We start from the raw sequence: 21233 nt of genomic DNA, 5'->3' as shown, positions 1-21233 counted from the left end.
AATCAGACGCCGTCATCATACAGAATCAGACGCCGTCATCATACAGAATCAGACGCCGTCGTCATAAAGAATCAGACGCCGTCATCATAAAGAATCAGACGCCGTCATCATAAAGAATCAGACGCCGTCATCATACAGAATCAGACGCCGTCATCATAAAGAATCAGACGCCGTCATCATACAGAATCAGACGCCGTCGTCATAAAGAATCAGACGCCGTCGTCATAAAGAATCAGACGCCGTCGTCATAAAGAATCAGACGCCGTCATCATAAAGAATCAGACGCCGTCATCATACAGAATCAGACGCCGTCATCATAAAGAATCAGACGCCGTCATCATAAAGAATCAGACGCCGTCATCATAAAGAATCAGACGCTGTCATCATAAAGAATCAGACGCCGTCATCATACAGAATCAGACGCTGTCATCATACAGAATCAGACGCCGTCATCATACAGAATCAGACGCTGTCATCATACAGAATCAGACGCCGTCGTCATAAAGAATCAGACGCCGTCATCATAAAGAATCAGACGCTGTCATCATAAAGAATCAGACGCCGTCATCATAAAGAATCAGACGCTGTAGTCATAAAGAATCAGACGCCGTCGTCATAAAGAATCAGACGCCGTCGTCATAAAGAATCAGACGCCGTCATCATAAAGAATCAGATGCCGTCATCATACAGAATCAGACGCCGTCATCATACAGAATCAGACGCCGTCATCATAAAGAATCAGACGCCGTCATCATACAGAATCAGACGCCGTCATCATACAGAATCAGACGCCGTCATCATAAAGAATCAGACGCCGTCATCATACAGAATCAGATGCCGTCATCATACAGAATCAGACGCTGTCATCATTACAGAATCAGACGCCGTCATCATACAGAATCAGACGCTGTCATCATACAGAATCAGACGCCGTCATCATAAAGAATCAGACGCCGTCATCATACAGAATCAGACGCCGTCATCATACAGAATCAGACGCCGTCATCATACAGAATCAGACGCCGTCATCATAAAGAATCAGACGCCGTCATCATAAAGAATCAGACGCCGTCATCATACAGAATCAGACGCCGTCATCATACAGAATCAGACGCCGTCATCATACAGAATCAGACGCCGTCATCATAAAGAATCAGACGCCGTCATCATACAGAATCAGACGCCGTCATCATACAGAATCAGACGCCGTCATCATACAGAATCAGACGCCGTCATCATACAGAATCAGACGCCGTCATCATACAGAATCAGACGCTGTCGTCATAAAGAATCAGACGCCGTCATCATACAGAATCAGACGCCGTCATCATACAGAATCAGACGCTGTCATCATACAGAATCAGACGCTGTCATCATACAGAATCAGACGCCGTCATCATACAGAATCAGACGCTGTCATCATAAAGAATCAGACGCTGTCATCATAAAGAATCAGACGCTGTCATCATAAAGAATCAGACGCCGTCATCATACAGAATCAGACGCCGTCATCATACAGAATCAGACGCCGTCATCATACAGAATCAGACGCTGTCATCATAAAGAATCAGACGCTGTCATCATAAAGAATCAGACGCCGTCATCATACAGAATCAGACGCCGTCATCATACAGAATCAGACGCCGTCATCATACAGAATCAGACGCCGTCATCATAAAGAATCAGACGCTGTCATCATACAGAATCAGACGCTGTCATCATACAGAATCAGACGCCGTCATCATACAGAATCAGACGCCGTCATCATACAGAATCAGACGCCGTCATCATAAAGAATCAGACGCTGTCATCATACAGAATCAGACGCTGTCATCATAAAGAATCAGACGCTGTCATCATAAAGAATCAGACGCCGTCATCATACAGAATCAGACGCCGTCATCATACAGAATCAGACGCCGTCATCATACAGAATCAGACGCCGTCATCATACAGAATCAGACGCCGTCATCATACAGAATCAGACGCCGTCATCATAAAGAATCAGACGCTGTCATCATACAGAATCAGACGCCGTCATCATAAAGAATCAGACGCTGTCATCATACAGAATCAGACGCTGTCATCATACAGAATCAGACGCTGTCATCATAAAGAATCAGACGCCGTCATCATACAGAATCAGACGCCGTCATCATACAGAATCAGACGCCGTCATCATAAAGAATCAGACGCCGTCATCATACAGAATCAGACGCTGTCATCATAAAGAATCAGACGCTGTCATCATAAAGAATCAGACGCCGTCATCATACAGAATCAGACGCCGTCATCATACAGAATCAGACGCCGTCATCATACAGAATCAGACGCCGTCATCATACAGAATCAGACGCTGTCATCATACAGAATCAGACGCCGTCATCATACAGAATCAGACGCTGTCATCATAAAGAATCAGACGCCGTCGTCATACAGAATCAGACGCCGTCGTCATAAAGAATCAGACGCCGTCATCATACAGAATCAGACGCCGTCATCATACAGAATCAGACGCCGTCATCATACAGAATCAGACGCCGTCATCATACAGAATCAGACGCTGTCATCATACAGAATCAGACGCTGTCATCATACAGAATCAGACGCCGTCATCATACAGAATCAGACGCTGTCATTATAAAGAATCAGACGCCGTCGTCATAAAGAATCAGACGCCGTCATCATAAAGAATCAGACGCCGTCATCATACAGAATCAGACGCCGTCATCATACAGAATCAGACGCCGTCATCATACAGAATCAGACGCCGTCATCATACAGAATCAGACGCCGTCATCATAAAGAATCAGACGCCGTCATCATACAGAATCAGACGCCGTCATCATACAGAATCAGACGCTGTCATCATACAGAATCAGACGCTGTCATCATAAAGAATCAGACGCCGTCATCATACAGAATCAGACGCCGTCATCATACAGAATCAGACGCCGTCATCATAAAGAATCAGACGCTGTCATCATAAAGAATCAGACGCCGTCATCATACAGAATCAGACGCCGTCATCATACAGAATCAGACGCCGTCATTATAAAGAATCAGACGCCGTCGTCATAAAGAATCAGACGCCGTCATCATAAAGAATCAGACGCCGTCATCATAAAGAATCAGACGCCGTCATCATACAGAATCAGACGCCGTCATCATACAGAATCAGACGCCGTCATCATACAGAATCAGACGCCGTCATCATACAGAATCAGACGCCGTCATCATAAAGAATCAGACGCCGTCATCATAAAGAATCAGACGCCGTCATCATACAGAATCAGACGCTGTCATCATACAGAATCAGACGCTGTCATCATAAAGAATCAGACGCCGTCATCATACAGAATCAGACGCCGTCATCATACAGAATCAGACGCCGTCATCATAAAGAATCAGACGCTGTCATCATACAGAATCAGACGCTGTCATCATAAAGAATCAGACGCCGTCATCATAAAGAATCAGACGCCGTCATCATACAGAATCAGACGCCGTCATCATACAGAATCAGACGCCGTCATCATACAGAATCAGACGCCGTCATCATACAGAATCAGACGCCGTCATCATAAAGAATCAGACGCCGTCGTCATACAGAATCAGACGCCGTCGTCATAAAGAATCAGACGCCGTCATCATACAGAATCAGACGCCGTCATCATACAGAATCAGACGCCGTCATCATACAGAATCAGACGCTGTCATCATACAGAATCAGACGCCGTCATCATACAGAATCAGACGCTGTCATTATAAAGAATCAGACGCCGTCGTCATAAAGAATCAGACGCCGTCATCATAAAGAATCAGACGCCGTCATCATAAAGAATCAGACGCCGTCATCATACAGAATCAGACGCCGTCATCATACAGAATCAGACGCCGTCATCATACAGAATCAGACGCCGTCATCATACAGAATCAGACGCCGTCATCATAAAGAATCAGACGCCGTCATCATACAGAATCAGACGCCGTCATCATACAGAATCAGACGCCGTCATCATACAGAATCAGACGCCATCATCATACAGAATCAGACGCCGTCATCATACAGAATCAGACGCCGTCATCATACAGAATCAGACGCCGTCGTCATACAGAATCAGACGCCGTCGTCATACAGAATCAGACGCCGTCATCATACAGAATCAGACGCCGTCATCATACAGAATCAGACGCCGTCGTCATAAAGAATCAGACGCCGTCATCATAAAGAATCAGACGCCGTCATCATAAAGAATCAGACGCCGTCATCATACAGAATCAGACGCCGTCATCATAAAGAATCAGACGCCGTCATCATACAGAATCAGACGCCGTCGTCATAAAGAATCAGACGCCGTCGTCATAAAGAATCAGACGCCGTCGTCATAAAGAATCAGACGCCGTCATCATAAAGAATCAGACGCCGTCATCATACAGAATCAGACGCCGTCATCATAAAGAATCAGACGCCGTCATCATAAAGAATCAGACGCCGTCATCATACAGAATCAGACGCCGTCATCATAAAGAATCAGACGCTGTCATCATAAAGAATCAGACGCCGTCATCATACAGAATCAGACGCCGTCATCATACAGAATCAGACGCCGTCATCATACAGAATCAGACGCCATCATCATACAGAATCAGACGCCGTCATCATACAGAATCAGACGCCGTCATCATAAAGAATCAGACGCTGTCATCATAAAGAATCAGACGCTGTCATCATAAAGAATCAGACGCTGTCGTCATAAAGAATCAGACGCCGTCATCATACAGAATCAGACGCCGTCATCATACAGAATCAGACGCCGTCATCATACAGAATCAGACGCCGTCATCATACAGAATCAGACGCTGTCATCATAAAGAATCAGACGCCGTCATCATAAAGAATCAGACGCTGTCATCATAAAGAATCAGACGCCGTCATCATACAGAATCAGACGCCGTCATCATAAAGAATCAGACGCCGTCATCATACAGAATCAGACGCCGTCGTCATACAGAATCAGACGCTGTCGTCATAAAGAATCAGACGCCGTCATCATAAAGAATCAGACGCCGTCATCATAAAGAATCAGACGCTGTCATCATAAAGAATCAGACGCCGTCATCATACAGAATCAGACGCTGTCATCATAAAGAATCAGACGCCGTCACCATAAAGAATCAGACGCCGTCATCATAAAGAATCAGACGCCGTCATCATACAGAATCAGATGCCGTCATCATACAGAATCAGACGCTGTCATCATACAGAATCAGACGCTGTCATCATACAGAATCAGACGCTGTCATCATACAGAATCAGACGCTGTCATCATAAAGAATCAGACGCCGTCATCATATAAACCTTTATTGATCAGTGCAGATGTTTTACTAACAGGAAGTAAACACAGAATAACAAAAACAGGTTGGAAGATCAATAACAAATGATCAGTTATGCTGAGCATCACCAGAACACAGGAAGTTTATACAAAAACACCAAATAAACTCAAACAGGAAGTGTCGACACAAACAGGAAGTCAGTCGCCGTCTGCAGGACTTCTGGAGGTGGAGCGACTGTAACAGGCAGAGGGGGGGGGGGGTTAAACATGTGACCACCTGTCACAGCAGCAGGTTTAGCCCTGAACATAAACCTGAACCTGAATATAAACCTGAATATAAACCTGAACCTGAACATAAACCTGAACCTGAACATAAACCTGAATATAAACCTGAACCTGAACATAAACCTGAATATAAACCTGAATATAAACCTGAACCTGAACATAAACCTGAACCTGAACATAAACCTGAATATAAACCTGAACCTGAATATAAACCTGAACCTGAATATAAACCTGAATATAAACCTGAACCTGAACATAAACCTGAATATAAACCTGAACCTGAACATAAACCTGAACCTGAACATAAACCTGAATATAAACATAAACCTGAACCTGAATATAAACCTGAATATAAACCTGAACCTGAATATAAACCTGAACATAAACCTGAACCTGAATATAAACCTGAACCTGAATATAAACCTGAACCTGAATATAAACCTGAACATAAACCTGAACCTGAATATAAACCTGAATATAAACCTGAACCTGATCATAAACCTGAATATAAACCTGAACCTGAATATAAACCTGAATATTAACCTGAACCTGAATATAAACCTGAACCTGAATATAAACCTGAACCTGAATATAAACCTGAACCGGAACCTGAACATAAACCTGAACCGGAACCAGAACATAAACCTGAATATAAACCTGAACCTGAATATAAACCTGAACCTGAACATAAACCTGAACCTGAATATAAACCTGAACCTGAACATAAACCTGAACCTGAATATAAACCTGAACCTGAACATAAACCTGAACCTGAATATAAACCTGAACCTGAATATAAACCTGAACCTGAACATAAACCTGAACCTGAACATAAACCTGAACCGGAACCAGAACATAAACCTGAATATAAACCTGAACCTGAACATAAACCTGAACCGGAACCTGAATATAAACCTGAACCTGAATATAAACCTGAATATAAACCTGAACCTGAATATAAACCTGAATATAAACCTGAACCTGAATATAAACCTGAACCTGAATATAAACCTGAAACTGAATATAAACCTGAACCTGAATATAAACCTGAACCTGATCATAAACCTGAACCTGAATATAAACCTGAACCTGAACATAAACCTGAACCTGAATATAAACCTGAACCTGAATATAAACCTGAACCTGATCATAAACCCGAACCTGAATATAAACCTGAACCTGAACATAAACCTGAACCTGAACATAAACCTGAACCTGAACATAAACCTGAATATAAACCTGAACCTGAATATAAACCTGAACCTGAATATAAACCTGAACCTGATCATAAACCTGAACCTGAACATAAACCTGAATATAAACCTGAACCTGAATATAAACCTGAACCTGAATATAAACCTGAACCTGATCATAAACCTGAACCTGAATATAAACCTGAACCTGAACATAAACCTGAACCTGAATATAAACCTGAACCTGAATATAAACCTGAATATAAACCTGAACCTGAATATAAACCTGAACCTGAATATAAACCTGAACCTGAACATAAACCTGAATATAAACCTGAACCTGAATATAAACCTGAACCTGATCATAAACCCGAACCTGAATATAAACCTGAACCTGAACATAAACCTGAACCTGAACATAAACCTGAATATAAACCTGAACCTGAATATAAACCTGAACCTGAACATAAACCTGAATATAAACCTGAACCTGAATATAAACCTGAACCTGAATATAAACCTGAACCTGATCATAAACCCGAACCTGAATATAAACCTGAACCTGAACATAAACCTGAACCTGAACATAAACCTGAATATAAACCTGAACCTGAATATAAACCTGAACCTGAATATAAACCTGAACCTGATCATAAACCGGAACCTGAATATAAACCTGAACCTGAACATAAACCTGAACCTGAATATAAACCTGAACCTGAATATAAACCTGAACCGGAACCTGAACATAAACCTGAACCGGAACCAGAACATAAACCTGAATATAAACCTGAACCTGAATATAAACCTGAACCTGAACATAAACCTGAACCGGAACCTGAATATAAACCTGAACCTGAATATAAACCTGAAACTGAATATAAACCTGAACCTGAACATAAACCTGAACCTGAATATAAACCTGAACCTGAATATAAACCTGAACCTGATCATAAACCCGAACCTGAATATAAACCTGAACCTGAACATAAACCTGAACCTGAACATAAACCTGAATATAAACCTGAACCTGAATATAAACCTGAACCTGAATATAAACCTGAACCTGAATATAAACCTGAACCTGAACATAAACCCGAACCTGAATATAAACCTGAATATAAACCTGAACCTGAACATAAACCTGAACCTGAATATAAACCTGAACCTGAATATAAACCTGAACCTGAACATAAACCTGAACCTGAACATAAACCTGAACCGGAACCAGAACATAAACCTGAATATAAACCTGAACCTGAACATAAACCTGAACCGGAACCTGAATATAAACCTGAACCTGAATATAAACCTGAATATAAACCTGAACCTGAATATAAACCTGAATATAAACCTGAACCTGAATATAAACCTGAACCTGAATATAAACCTGAAACTGAATATAAACCTGAACCTGAATATAAACCTGAACCTGATCATAAACCTGAACCTGAATATAAACCTGAACCTGAACATAAACCTGAACCTGAATATAAACCTGAACCTGAATATAAACCTGAACCTGATCATAAACCCGAACCTGAATATAAACCTGAACCTGAACATAAACCTGAACCTGAACATAAACCTGAATATAAACCTGAACCTGAATATAAACCTGAACCTGAATATAAACCTGAACCTGATCATAAACCTGAACCTGAATATAAACCTGAACCTGAACATAAACCTGAACCTGAATATAAACCTGAACCTGAATATAAACCTGAATATAAACCTGAACCTGAATATAAACCTGAACCTGAATATAAACCTGAACCTGAACATAAACCTGAATATAAACCTGAACCTGAATATAAACCTGAACCTGATCATAAACCCGAACCTGAATATAAACCTGAACCTGAACATAAACCTGAACCTGAACATAAACCTGAATATAAACCTGAACCTGAATATAAACCTGAACCTGAACATAAACCTGAATATAAACCCGAACCTGAATATAAACCTGAACCTGAATATAAACCTGAACCTGAACATAAACCTGAATATAAACCTGAACCTGAATATAAACCTGAACCTGAATATAAACCTGAACCTGATCATAAACCCGAACCTGAATATAAACCTGAACCTGAACATAAACCTGAACCTGAACATAAACCTGAATATAAACCTGAACCTGAATATAAACCTGAACCTGAATATAAACCTGAACCTGATCATAAACCGGAACCTGAATATAAACCTGAACCTGAACATAAACCTGAACCTGAATATAAACCTGAACCTGAATATAAACCTGAACCGGAACCTGAACCGGAACCAGAACATAAACCTGAATATAAACCTGAACCTGAATATAAACCTGAACCTGAACATAAACCTGAACCGGAACCTGAATATAAACCTGAACCTGAATATAAACCTGAAACTGAATATAAACCTGAACCTGAACATAAACCTGAACCTGAATATAAACCTGAACCTGAATATAAACCTGAACCTGATCATAAACCCGAACCTGAATATAAACCTGAACCTGAACATAAACCTGAACCTGAACATAAACCTGAATATAAACCTGAACCTGAATATAAACCTGAACCTGAATATAAACCTGAACCTGAATATAAACCTGAACCTGAACATAAACCCGAACCTGAATATAAACCTGAATATAAACCTGAACCTGAACATAAACCTGAACCTGAATATAAACCTGAACCTGAATATAAACCTGAACCTGAATATAAACCTGAATATAAACCTGAACCTGAATATAAACCTGAACCTGAACATAAACCTGAATATAAACCTGAACCTGAATATAAACCTGAACCTGAATATAAACCTGAACCTGAACATAAACCCGAACCTGAATATAAACCTGAATATAAACCTGAACCTGAACATAAACCTGAACCTGAACATAAACCTGAACCTGAATATAAACCTGAACCTGAATATAAACCTGAATATAAACCTGAACCTGAACATAAACCTGAACCTGAATATAAACCTGAACCTGAATATAAACCTGAACCTGATCATAAACCTGAACCTGAATATAAACCTGAACCTGATCATAAACCTGAACCTGAATATAAACCTGAACCTGAATATAAACCTGAACCTGATCATAAACCTGAACCTGAATATAAACCTGAATATAAACCTGAACCTGAACATAAACCTGAACCTGAATATAAACCTGAACCTGAATATAAACCTGAACCTGAATATAAACCTGAATATAAACCTGAACCTGAATATAAACCTGAACCTGAATATAAACCTGAACCTGAATATAAACCTGAAACTGAATATAAACCTGAAACTGAATATAAACCTGAACCTGAATATAAACCTGAACCTGAATATAAACCTGAAACTGAATATAAACCTGAACCTGATCATAAACCTGAACCTGAATATAAACCTGAACCTGAACATAAACCTGAACCTGAATATAAACCTGAACCTGATCATAAACCTGAACCTGAATATAAACCTGATCATAAACCTGAAACTGAATTTAAACCTGAATATAAACCTGAACCTGAACATAAACCTGAACCTGAATATAAACCTGAACCTGAATATAAACCTGAACCTGAATATAAACCTGAACCTGAATATAAACCTGAACCTGAATATAAACCTGAATATAAACCTGAACCTGAACATAAACCTGAACCTGAATATAAACCTGAACCTGAATATAAACCTGAACCTGAATATAAACCTGAACCTGATCATAAACCTGAACCTGAACATAAACCTGAACCTGAACATAAACCTGAACCTGAACATAAACCTGAACCTGAATATAAACCTGAAACTGAATATAAACCTGAACCTGATCATAAACCTGAACCTGAATATAAACCTGAACCTGAACATAAACCTGAACCTGAACATAAACCTGAACCTGAATATAAACCTGAACCTGATCATAAACCTGAACCTGAACATAAACCTGAACCTGAACATAAACCTGAATATAAACCTGAACCTGAATATAAACCTGAACCTGAATATAAACCTGAACCTGAATATAAACCTGAAACTGAATATAAACCTGAACCTGAATATAAACCTGAACCTGAATATAAACCTGAACCTGAATATAAACCTGAAACTGAATATAAACATAAACCTGAATATAAACCTGAACCTGATCATAAACCTGAATATAAACCTGAACCTGAATATAAACCTGAACCTGAATCTGAACCTGAATATAAACCTGATCATAAACCTGAAACTGAATTTAAACCTGAATATAAACCTGAACCTGAACATAAACCTGAATATAAACCTGAACCTGAATATAAACCTGAACCTGAATCTGAACCTGAATATAAACCTGAATATAAACCTGAACCTGAATATAAACCTGAACCTGAATCTGAACCTGAATATAAACCTGAATATAAACCTGAACCTGAATCTGAACCTGAATATAAACCTGAACCTGAACATAAACCTGAATATAAACCTGAACCTGAAGATAAAATTGAACATAAATCTGAACCTGAATATAAACCTGAACCTGAATATAAACCTGAACCTGAACCTGAATATAAACCTGAACCAGAACCAGAACCAGAACCTCACCTTGGAGCAGGAGATCCGGATCGGGAGCGGCCCATGGACCCGGACCTGCAGACACAAACAGTTTCAGTCCGACACCCTAACTAACCCAACAGGGAGGCATGTTGGAGACACCCACCTGCTCCGGCCACGGGACCTGGACCGGGACCTGGACCTGGACCGGGCCCTGGACCTGGACCTGAAAGCACAACAGCAGTGTCAGAGCCGGCTGTCTCTGATGTCACTGTGATGACATCAGCAGGGTGAGACTGACCTGGACCTCCTGGGAGAACCAGAGCGGGACCTGGACCTGGACTTGGACCTGGACCTGGAAACAAAGACCACAGAACCGAAAACATGGGCCTCAAACACCCCCCTGACCCATTAATGGAACCGGTCCCAGAGGAACCAGGACTCACCTCCTGCCTCGGCTTCTGCTGCGAGTCCTGCTGCGGTTGTGGCGCCTCCCATGGGACCTGGACCTGGACCGGGACCGGGACCTGGACCTGACCCAGAGAAGCAGCAGAGCGGCAGTGAGAGGCGGGGCGCGGAGGGGGAGGAGCTAAAGTGAGGTCATGCACAGGTGGAACAGGTGCACTCAAACATTGGGTGATGGTGAACCTTGTGGCGGCGCCCTCTTGGGGTTTGGACCGGGTCCACCTGGGACCCAGCAGGACCGGGTCTAGCAGATCTAGATGATCTAGAAGGTTTCTAATCGCTCGACTGAGACTTGATAGAAGCGCGGCGTGTTTCCTCGCTACATTACTGACGAGCGAATTCTGTCTCTGAGCCGCTAAAACCTTTAAGGGACCAGGTCTAAGATCTACGGGTCAGAACCGATGGACCTGAAAGGTTTGGACCAGGTGTTAACAGCAGGTTAGAGTCACACAACGGGCAGCTGCAGACCTGGACCGGCAGGACCGGCAGGACCGGGTCAAACTGGACCAGCAGGACCGGGTCAAACTGGACCAGCAGAACCGGGTCAAACTGGACCAGCAGGACCAGGTCCACGTGTCTCAGCTCAATGACCGATGACCTTTGAACTGGTCAGCTGAGGTGAAACCCCGCCCGGCCGGTCGGGGCGTCCCGGGCTGTAAATTCAGCGTCCTGCTGGACTCGGGTCTGACAGCTGCGGCGTTTCATTCAGAAAACATTTCAAACAGAAACATGGACCAATCACAGATGAGCATCAGTCGCCTGCAACAGGCGTGACATCACCGACCTTCCGCCAATCAGAGGCTCGATCACAGAGGCCCCTTCCTGTTCTGACTCCCCAGGGTGGACATGGCCGTCTTTAACCCTTAAAGCCCCGCACCCCTAGCTTGTGCTGCTAACAAGAAGTGTTTAGCCGTTAGCTCGTTCTGCTAATAGGAAGTGTTTGACCGTTAGCTTGTGCTGCTAATAGGAAGTGTTTGACCATTAGCTCGTGCAGCTAACAGGAAGTGTTTGGCTGTTAGCTTGTGCTGCTAATAGGGAGTGTTTGACCGTTAGCTTGTGCAGCTAACAGGAAGTGTTTAGCCGTTAGCTCGTGCTGCTAACAGGAAGTGTTTAGCCGTTAGCTCGTGCTGCTAACAGGAAGTTTTTGGCCGTTAGCTCGTTCTGCTAATAGGAAGTGTTTGGCCGTTAGCTCACGCAGCTAACAGGAAGTGTTTGGCCGTTAGCTCACGCAGCTAACAGGAAGTGTTTGGCCGTTAACTCACGCAGCTAACAGGAAGTGTTTGGCCTTTAGCTCACGCAGCTAACAGGAAGTGTTTGGCCGTTAGCTCGTTCTGCTAATAGGAAGTGTTTGGCCGTTAGCTCACGCAGCTAACAGGAAGTGTTTGGCCGTTAGCTCGTGCTGCTAATAGGAAGTTTTTGGCCGTTAGCTCGTTCTGCTAATAGGAAGTGTTTGGCCGTTAGCTCACGCAGCTAACAGGAAGTGTTTGGCCTTTAGCTCAAGCAGCTAACAGGAAGTGTTTGGCCGTTAGCTCACGCAGCTAACAGGAAGTGTTTGGCCGTTAGCTCGTGTTGCTAACAGGAAATGTTTGGCCGTTAGCTCGTGCAGCTAACAGGAAGTGTTTGGCCTTTAGCTCACGCAGCTAACAGGAAGTGTTTGGCCGTTAGCTCGTTCTGCTAATAGGAAGTGTTTGGCCGTTAGCTCACGCAGCTAACAGGAAGTGTTTGGCCGTTAGCTCGTGCTGCTAATAGGAAGTTTTTGGCCGTTAGCTCGTTCTGCTAATAGGAAGTGTTTGGCCGTTAGCTCACGCAGCTAACAGGAAGTGTTTGGCCTTTAGCTCAAGCAGCTAACAGGAAGTGTTTGGCCGTTAGCTCACGCAGCTAACAGGAAGTGTTTGGCCGTTAGCTCGTGTTGCTAACAGGAAATGTTTGGCCGTTAGCTCGTGCAGCTAACAGGAAGTGTTTGGCCTTTAGCTCACGCAGCTAACAGGAAGTGTTTGGCCTTTAGCTCACGCAGCTAACAGGAAGTGTTTGGCCTTTAGCTCACGCAGCTAACAGGAAGTGTTTGGCCGTTAGCTCACGCAGCTAACAGGAAGTGTTTGGCCGTTAGCTCGTGCTGCTAACAGGAAGTGTTTGGCCGTTAGCTCGTGCAGCTAACAGGAAGTGTTTGGCCTTTAGCTCACGCAGCTAACAGGAAGTGTTTGGCCTTTAGCTCACGCAGCTAACAGGAAGTGTTTGGCCGTTAGCTCACGCAGCTAACAGGAAGTGTTTGGCCGTTAGCTCACGCAGCTAACAGGAAGTGTTTGGCCGTTAGCTCGTTCTGCTAATAGGAAGTGTTTGGCCGTTAGCTCACGCAGCTAACAGGAAGTGTTTGGCCGTTAGCTCGTGCTGCTAATAGGAAGTTTATGGCTGTTAGCTCGTTCTGCTAATAGGAAGTGTTTGGCCGTTAGCTCACGCAGCTAACAGGAAGTGTTTGGCCTTTAGCTCAAGCAGCTAACAGGAAGTGTTTGGCCGTTAGCTCACGCAGCTAACAGGAAGTGTTTGGCCGTTAGCTCACGCAGCTAACAGGAAGTGTTTGGCCGTTAGCTCGTGCAGCTAACAGGAAGTGTTTGGCCTTTAGCTCACGCAGCTAACAGGAAGTGTTTGGCCTTTAGCTCACACAGCTAACAGGAAGTGTTTGGCCGTTAGCTCACGCAGCTAACAGGAAGTGTTTGGCCGTTAGCTCGTGCTGCTAACAGGAAGTGTTTGGCCGTTAGCTCGTGCAGCTAACAGGAAGTGTTTGGCCGTTAGCTCACGCAGCTAACAGGAAGTGTTTGGCCGTTAGCTCGTGCTGCTAACAGGAAGTGTTTGGCCGTTAGCTCGTGCAGCTAACAGGAAGTGTTTGGCCGTTAGCTCACGCAGCTAACAGGAAGTGTTTGGCCGTTAGCTCGTGCAGCTAACAGGAAGTGTTTGGGTGAGAGTTTCCCCTCAGAGAGCGAACGGGAACTGCAGCCAGAGCCACTTCTCTGACTGATCACTGATCTCTGAACAGCTTCCTGATGATGTCATCAGGTCAGGTTCCCTGTGATGTCACGCTGTCGGTGACTGACGCCCAGCACCCGGTGTCAGCTGTTACCTGCGGCCGCCGCCGCCGCGGCGGCTGTAGCGGTGGCAGTCGTAGGCGTAGTGACCCCTCTCTCCGCACTCGTAGCACTTGTCGTCGGGGTCGAAGGGCCGGCGGCTCGGCGGGCGCTCGTGCCTGGAGCGGCGGGGCATCCCGGTGGAGAGCTCCACCCGCACGCGGCTGCCGGAGATCAACCTGAAACACGCCAACAGCACGTCATCAGAGGAGGAAAACCCCGACCAGAACCTGAGGCATGCTGGGTGTGCAGACACTGACTTCCCGTCCAACCCTCGGACCGCGTCTTCTGCGTCCCGGGGGTCCTCAAACTCCACGAAGGCGAAGCCCGGCGGGTTCCTCGCGATCCAGACGCCTCTGAGGGGCCCGTAGTAGCCGAAGGCCCGCTCGAGCTCCCCTTTGCCTGCCCCGGTCCCCAGGTTCCCCACGTACACCTTCATCTCTGTGCAGACAGGTGAGGAGCACAGTGAGCCAACAGCCAATCAGAGGCCAGCCGCTCATTAATAATTAATGAGATTAAAACCAAACTCCATTTAAAATCCCTCAAATTTTACAGATAGAGATCAATACTTATTATTAATATTAATATTATAATATTAATATTAATACTTATTATTAATACTTAATATCAATACTAGCCCCGATCTGTGTTAACAGCTAGCCTCGGTCCGTTGCTAACAGCTAGCCTCGGTCCGTTGCTAACAGCTAGCCTCGGTCCGTTGCTAACAGCCAGAGCGCCGCTGAGCGGACCGGACCAGACCGGACCAGCGGTTCGGAGCCGCTACACTACGGCACCGGACCGGAGAACTTGCGGGTTTACCTCCTCCATGCCGACCGTGTCGGGACATCCTCAGTGCGGATCCGCAGGGTGAGGGCTGCGTGCGGGATAGCTAAGCTGCTAGCTAGTTATCTATGCCGGAAGTCTACAGAGAGACAACTTCCGTTTAGCTTTTCAAAGTAATGGCTGTTATTCTGGACTTTTATAGTACATCATGTATACTTTAACGTTTGGTTGTCGTCATGCTTTGTAAGATCAACGTCACACTAATTTATTTGTATTAATTTATATGTATATATATATATATGCATCTGTATTAATTTAAATATATATATATGTGTGTATCTGTCGGCTTCCTGGTGACACGAAGCGGAACGTTTGTCCGTGTGCCGTGTCTCCCGCGGAGGGTTTTAAAGGCCGTGCCGGTGTGTGCATCGCTCATTGCTCCCACAGCGGCTCCAGGATGCAGAGCGACTGGCTCCAGCAGGGCCCGCTGCAGTGGCTCCGTGATGTGGGCAAACAGGTGAAGGTGAAGGCGGGCAGAGGCGAGGAGCACCGCGGCTGGCTGCTCACCGTGGACCCGGTGTCCGCCAGGTGACGTGCGCGCGCACACGCACACAAACACATGAGAGAGTGGTTTCTGAACTCGGTGTGACTCCACACAGCTCTCTGATTGGCTGCAGAGAGACACCTGATGGACACGTGAGGGAACCTAATGCAGAAGATTTCATGTTTTAATGTGAAGAAAACTGCAGATTAATCTGTGAGCCGCACAGGGAGGTTCCACACGGGGAGGTTCCACACATGGAGGTTCCACACGGGGAGGTTCCACACGGGGAGGTTCCACACGGGGAGGTTCCACACATGGAGGTTCCACACGGGGAGGTTCCACACGGGGAGGTTCCACACGGGGAGGTTCCACACAGGAAGGTTCCACACATGGAGGTTCCACACATGGAGGTTCCACACGGGGAGGTTCCACACATGGAGGTTCCACACGGGGAGGTTCCACACATGGAGGTTCCACACGGGGAGGTTCCACACGGGGAGGTTCCACACATGGAGGTTCCACACGGGGAGGTTCCACACATGGAGGTTCCACACGGGGAGGTTCCACACATGGAGGTTCCACACATGGAGGTTCCACACGGGGAGGTTCCACACATGGAGGTTCCACACGGGGAGGTTCCACACGGGGAGGTTCCACACAGGGAGGTTCCACACATGGAGGTTCCACACATGGAGGTTCCACACGGGGAGGTTCCACACATGGAGGTTCCACACATGGAGGTTCCACACGGGGAGGTTCCACATGGAGGTTCCACACGGGGAGGTTCCACACATGGAGGTTCCACACGGGGAGGTTCCGCACGGGGAGGTTCCGCACGGGGAGGTTCCACACATGGAGGTTCCACACGGGGAGGTTCCACACATGGAGGTTCCACATGGAGGTTCCACACGGGGAGGTTCCGCACGGGGAGGTTCCACACATGGAGGTTCCACACGGGGAGGTTCCGCACGGGGAGGTTCCACACGGGGAGGTTCCACACATGGAGGTTCCACACATGGAGGTTCCACACGGGGAGGTTCCACACGGGGAGGTTCCGCACGGGGAGGTTCCACACATGGAGGTTCCACACGGGGAGGTTCCACACGGGGAGGTTCCACACATGGAGGTTCCACACGGGGAGGTTCCACACATGGAGGTTCCACACGGGGAGGTTCCACACGGGGAGGTTCCACACGGGGAGGTTCCACACATGGAGGTTCCACACATGGAGGTTCCGCACGGGGAGGTTCCGCACGGGGAGGTTCCGCACGGGGAGGTTCCACACGGGGAGGTTCCACACATGGAGGTTCCACACGGGGAGGTTCCACACACGGGGAGGTTCCACACATGGAGGTTCCACACGGGGAGGTTCCACACGGGGAGGTTCCACAATTATCCCCCAATGGGGGAAATTCAAATTCGTCAAGTAGCTCAACATTTTCAGAATAATAATAAGAAGAAGAGACAACAGAACCAGACACATCAGGTCTGTTACCAACATCCAGCAGAGCAGAGGTTTTATTTCAGGATGAACACATTCTTCTTCTGCTAACATTGAGCAGTGAGGGAACCTCTTCTTCTTCTGCTGTCTGGTTCTGTTGCCTGTCTGGTTCTGTTGCCTGTTTCTGTTGTCTGTCTGGTTCTGTTGCCTGTTTCTGTGGTCTGGTTCTGTGGTCCAGGACTGATGTGGTTCTTGTCTTGTCCCTGCAGCCTGGTCCTGGTGGACTTCCTGGAGGACGCGGCCTCGGTGCAGGTGGTGATGGGTCACGCGGTGGAGCAGGTGGAGGTCCTGCAGGAGGCGGATCAGGAGACGGCGGAGCGCCTTCAGACCTTCTTCGCCCCCCCGGCGGCCCCCAGGCTGGGTCCGGAGGAGCTGAGGAGGAGGAGGGCCGGCGTCCGCCGGTGGCTGGAGAAGAACCGGGTCCCTGTGGAGGACCAGGGGGACGAGCTGAGAGTGGCGGGGGTCCTGACCCTCATGGCCCCCTACAGACCCGAGGACTGCTGCAGCTCCAACCAGATCATCCTGGACCGCATCCAGAGACTGATCCGGACCCGGCCCAGTCCAGAAACTGATCCAGAAACTGATCCAGAGACTGATCCAGGGACTGATCCGGACCCGGCCCAGTCCAGAGACTGATCCAGAGACTGATCCGGACCCGGCCGAGTCCAGAGACTGATCCAGAGACTGATCCGGACCCGGCCGAGTCCAGACACTGATCCAGAGACTGATCCGGACCCGGTCCAGTCCAGAAACTGATCTAGAGACTGATCCGGATCAATGCTCCACCATATTCTCATTCTGTTGTCATCAGTCTAACTGGAAACTAAGTTCATCAATAAAGTTAATTTAAAAACTGTTAAATCGGATCAGATTCATTGATCCCTCACTGGCTGAACATCAGAGAAATGTTTGGAAACCAGTCAGTTGATTATTGATTTATTGGTTAATTTTTTCAGGTTTGTCTGTGAACAAAAAAAAACAGACTGATCCAGGGCTGAGTCCAGCAGGTTTGAGGGCCCGGTACCCGAGGTGAGAAAATAAAAGCTGCTGCTGCTTCCTGACATAAAACATTGAATGTTGTAGTCGGTTGCCTTGGAAATGGACTTGGACCCACCTGGTTAGGTTCAGGCCCACAGTGAGCTCAGAGCACCTGGTTAGGTTCAGGCCCACAGTGAGCTCAGAGCACCTGGTTAGGTTCAGGCCCACAGTGAGCTCAGGGCACCTGGTTAGGTTCAGGCTCACAGTGAGCTCAGTGCACCTGGTTAGGTTCGGGCTCACAGTGAGCTCAGGGCACCTGGTTAGGTTCAGGCTCACAGTGAGCTCAGAGCACCTGGTTAGGTTCAGGCTCACAGTGAGCGTGCTCAGTGCACCTGGTTAGGTTCAGGCTCACAGTGAGCTCAGTGCACCTGGTTAGGTTCGGGCTCACAGTGAGCTCAGTGCACCTGGTTAGGTTCAGGCCCACAGTGAGCGTGCTCAGTGCACCTGGTTAGGTTCAGGCCCACAGTGAGCGTGCTCAGTGCACCTGGTTAGGTTCAGGCTCACAGTGAGCTCAGTGCACCTGGTTAGGTTCAGGCTCACAGTGAGCTCAGTGCACCTGGTTAGGTTCGGGCTCACAGTGAGCTCAGAGCACCTGGTTAGGTTCAGGCTCACAGTGAGCTCAGAGCACCTGGTTAGGTTCAGGCCCACAGTGAGCTCAGTGCACCTGGTTAGGTTCAGGCTCACAGTGAGCTCAGTGCACCTGGTTAGGTTCAGGCCCACAGTGAGCGTGCTCAGTGCACCTGGTTAGGTTCAGGCTCACAGTGAGCTCAGTGCACCTGGTTAGGTTCAGGCTCACAGTGAGCTCAGTGCACCTGGTTAGGTTCAGGCTCACAGTGAGCTCAGTCCACCTGGTTAGGTTCAGGCTCACAGTGAGCTCAGTGCACCTGGTTAGGTTCAGGCTCACAGTGAGCTCAGTGCACCTGGTTAGGTTCAGGCTCACAGTGAGCTCAGTGCACCTGGTTAGATTCAGGCTCACAGTGAGCTCAGAGCACCTGGTTAGGTTCAGGCCCACAGTGAGCTCAGAGCACCTGGTTAGGTTCAGGCCCACAGTGAGCTCAGGGCACCTGGTTAGGTTCAGGCTCACAGTGAGCTAAGAGCACCTGGTTAGGTTCAGGCTCACAGTGAGCTCAGTGCACCTGGTTAGGTTCAGGCCCACAGTGAGCTCAGTGCACCTGGTTAGGTTCAGGCTCACAGTGAGCTCAGTGCACCTGGTTAGGTTCAGGCTCACAGTGAGCTCAGTGCACCTGGTTAGGTTCGGGCTCACAGTGAGCTCAGTGCACCTGGTTAGGTTCGGGCTCACAGTGAGCTCAGTGCACCTGGTTAGGTTCGGGCTCACAGTGAGCTCAGTGCACCTGGTTAGGTTCGGGCTCACAGTGAGCTCAGTGCACCTGGTTAGGTTCGGGCTCACAGTGAGCTCAGGGCACCTGGTTAGGTTCGGGCTCACAGTGAGCTCAGTGCACCTGGTTAGGTTCGGGCTCACAGTGAGCTCAGAGCACCTGGTTAGGTTCAGGCTCACAGTGAGCTCAGAGCACCTGGTTAGGTTCAGGCCCACAGTGAGCTCAGTGCACCTGGTTAGGTTCAGGCCCACAGTGAGCGTGCTCAGTGCACCTGGTTAGGTTCAGGCTCACAGTGAGCTCAGTGCACCTGGTTAGGTTCAGGCTCACAGTGAGCATGCTCAGTGCACCTGGTTAGGTTCGGGCTCACAGTGAGCTCAGTGCACCTGGTTAGGTTCAGGCTCACAGTGAGCTCAGTGCACCTGGTTAGGTTCAGGCTCACAGTGAGCTCAGTGCACCTGGTTAGGTTCAGGCTCACAGTGAGCTCAGTGCACCTGGTTAGGTTCAGGCTCACAGTGAGCTCAGTGCACCTGGTTAGATTCAGGCTCACAGTGAGCTCAGAGCACCTGGTTAGGTTCAGGCTCACAGTGAGCGTGCTCAGTGCACCTGGTTAGGTTCAGGCTCACAGTGAGCTCAGAGCACCTGGTTAGGTTCAGGCCCACAGTGAGCATGCTCAGAGCACCTGGTTAGGTTCAGGCTCACAGTGAGCTCAGAGCACCTGGTTAGGTTCAGGCCCACAGTGAGCTCAGTGCACCTGGTTAGGTTCAGGCTCACAGTGAGCTCAGTGCACCTGGTTAGGTTCAGGCTCACAGTGAGCGTGCTCAGTGCACCTGGTTAGGTTCAGGCTCACAGTGAGCGTGCTCAGTGCACCTGGTTAGGTTCAGGCTCACAGTGAGCTCAGTGCACCTGGTTAGGTTCAGGCTCACAGTGAGCTCAGTGCACCTGGTTAGGTTCAGGCTCACAGTGAGCTCAGTGCACCTGGTTAGGTTCAGGCTCACAGTGAGCTCAGAGCACCTGGTTAGGTTCAGGCCCACAGTGAGCTCAGTGCACCTGGTTAGGTTCAGGCTCACAGTGAGCTAAGAGCACCTGGTTAGGTTCAGGC

The 21233-nt window shown here is 47.1% G+C and overlaps 2 protein-coding genes across 2 annotated transcripts; one reads left to right on the top strand and one right to left on the bottom strand.

Annotated features, from left to right (window-relative positions):
• Positions 1-5349: 5349 nt before the first annotated feature.
• Positions 5350-15871, bottom strand: srsf7b (serine and arginine rich splicing factor 7b). The gene is made up of 8 exons (XM_075462395.1): positions 15751-15871; positions 15192-15372; positions 14928-15110; positions 11797-11883; positions 11652-11705; positions 11517-11576; positions 11402-11446; positions 5350-5571 (listed from the first exon to the last, which is right to left on the bottom strand). Exons 1-8 carry the CDS (start codon positions 15776-15778, stop codon positions 5535-5537), a joined length of 675 nt encoding a protein of 224 aa, XP_075318510.1. The 5' UTR covers positions 15779-15871; the 3' UTR covers positions 5350-5534.
• A 227-nt stretch (positions 15872-16098) lies between these two features.
• Positions 16099-18620, top strand: gemin6 (gem (nuclear organelle) associated protein 6). Its single transcript, XM_075462396.1, has 2 exons — positions 16099-16302; positions 17969-18620. Exons 1-2 carry the CDS (start codon positions 16172-16174, stop codon positions 18393-18395), a joined length of 558 nt encoding a protein of 185 aa, XP_075318511.1. The 5' UTR covers positions 16099-16171; the 3' UTR covers positions 18396-18620.
• The last annotated feature ends 2613 nt before the right edge of the window (positions 18621-21233 follow it).

The sequence above is a fragment of the Odontesthes bonariensis genome, chromosome 4, assembly GCF_027942865.1.
Source record: "Odontesthes bonariensis isolate fOdoBon6 chromosome 4, fOdoBon6.hap1, whole genome shotgun sequence".
NCBI lineage: Eukaryota > Metazoa > Chordata > Actinopteri > Atheriniformes > Atherinopsidae > Odontesthes > Odontesthes bonariensis.
Note: the sequence above shows the minus strand (reverse complement) of the source record. Positions and strands in the feature narration are given on the sequence as shown.

Coding starts and splice junctions, on each gene's coding strand:
- srsf7b (XM_075462395.1), bottom strand. CDS start 15,778: ATGTCCCGACACGGTCGGCATGGAGGAG. Junction 11,884..14,927: donor CGCGGCGGCGGCGGCCGCAG/GTAACAGCTGAC, acceptor TCTCTGGGTCAG/GTCCAGGTCCCGGTCCCGGT. Junction 5,572..11,401: donor TCCGGATCTCCTGCTCCAAG/GTGAGGTTCTGG, acceptor TGCCTGTTACAG/TCGCTCCACCTCCAGAAGTC.
- gemin6 (XM_075462396.1), top strand. CDS start 16,172: ATGCAGAGCGACTGGCTCCAGCAGGGCCCGCTGCAGTGGCTCCGTGAT. Junction 16,303..17,968: donor GTGGACCCGGTGTCCGCCAG/GTGACGTGCGCG, acceptor TTGTCCCTGCAG/CCTGGTCCTGGTGGACTTCC.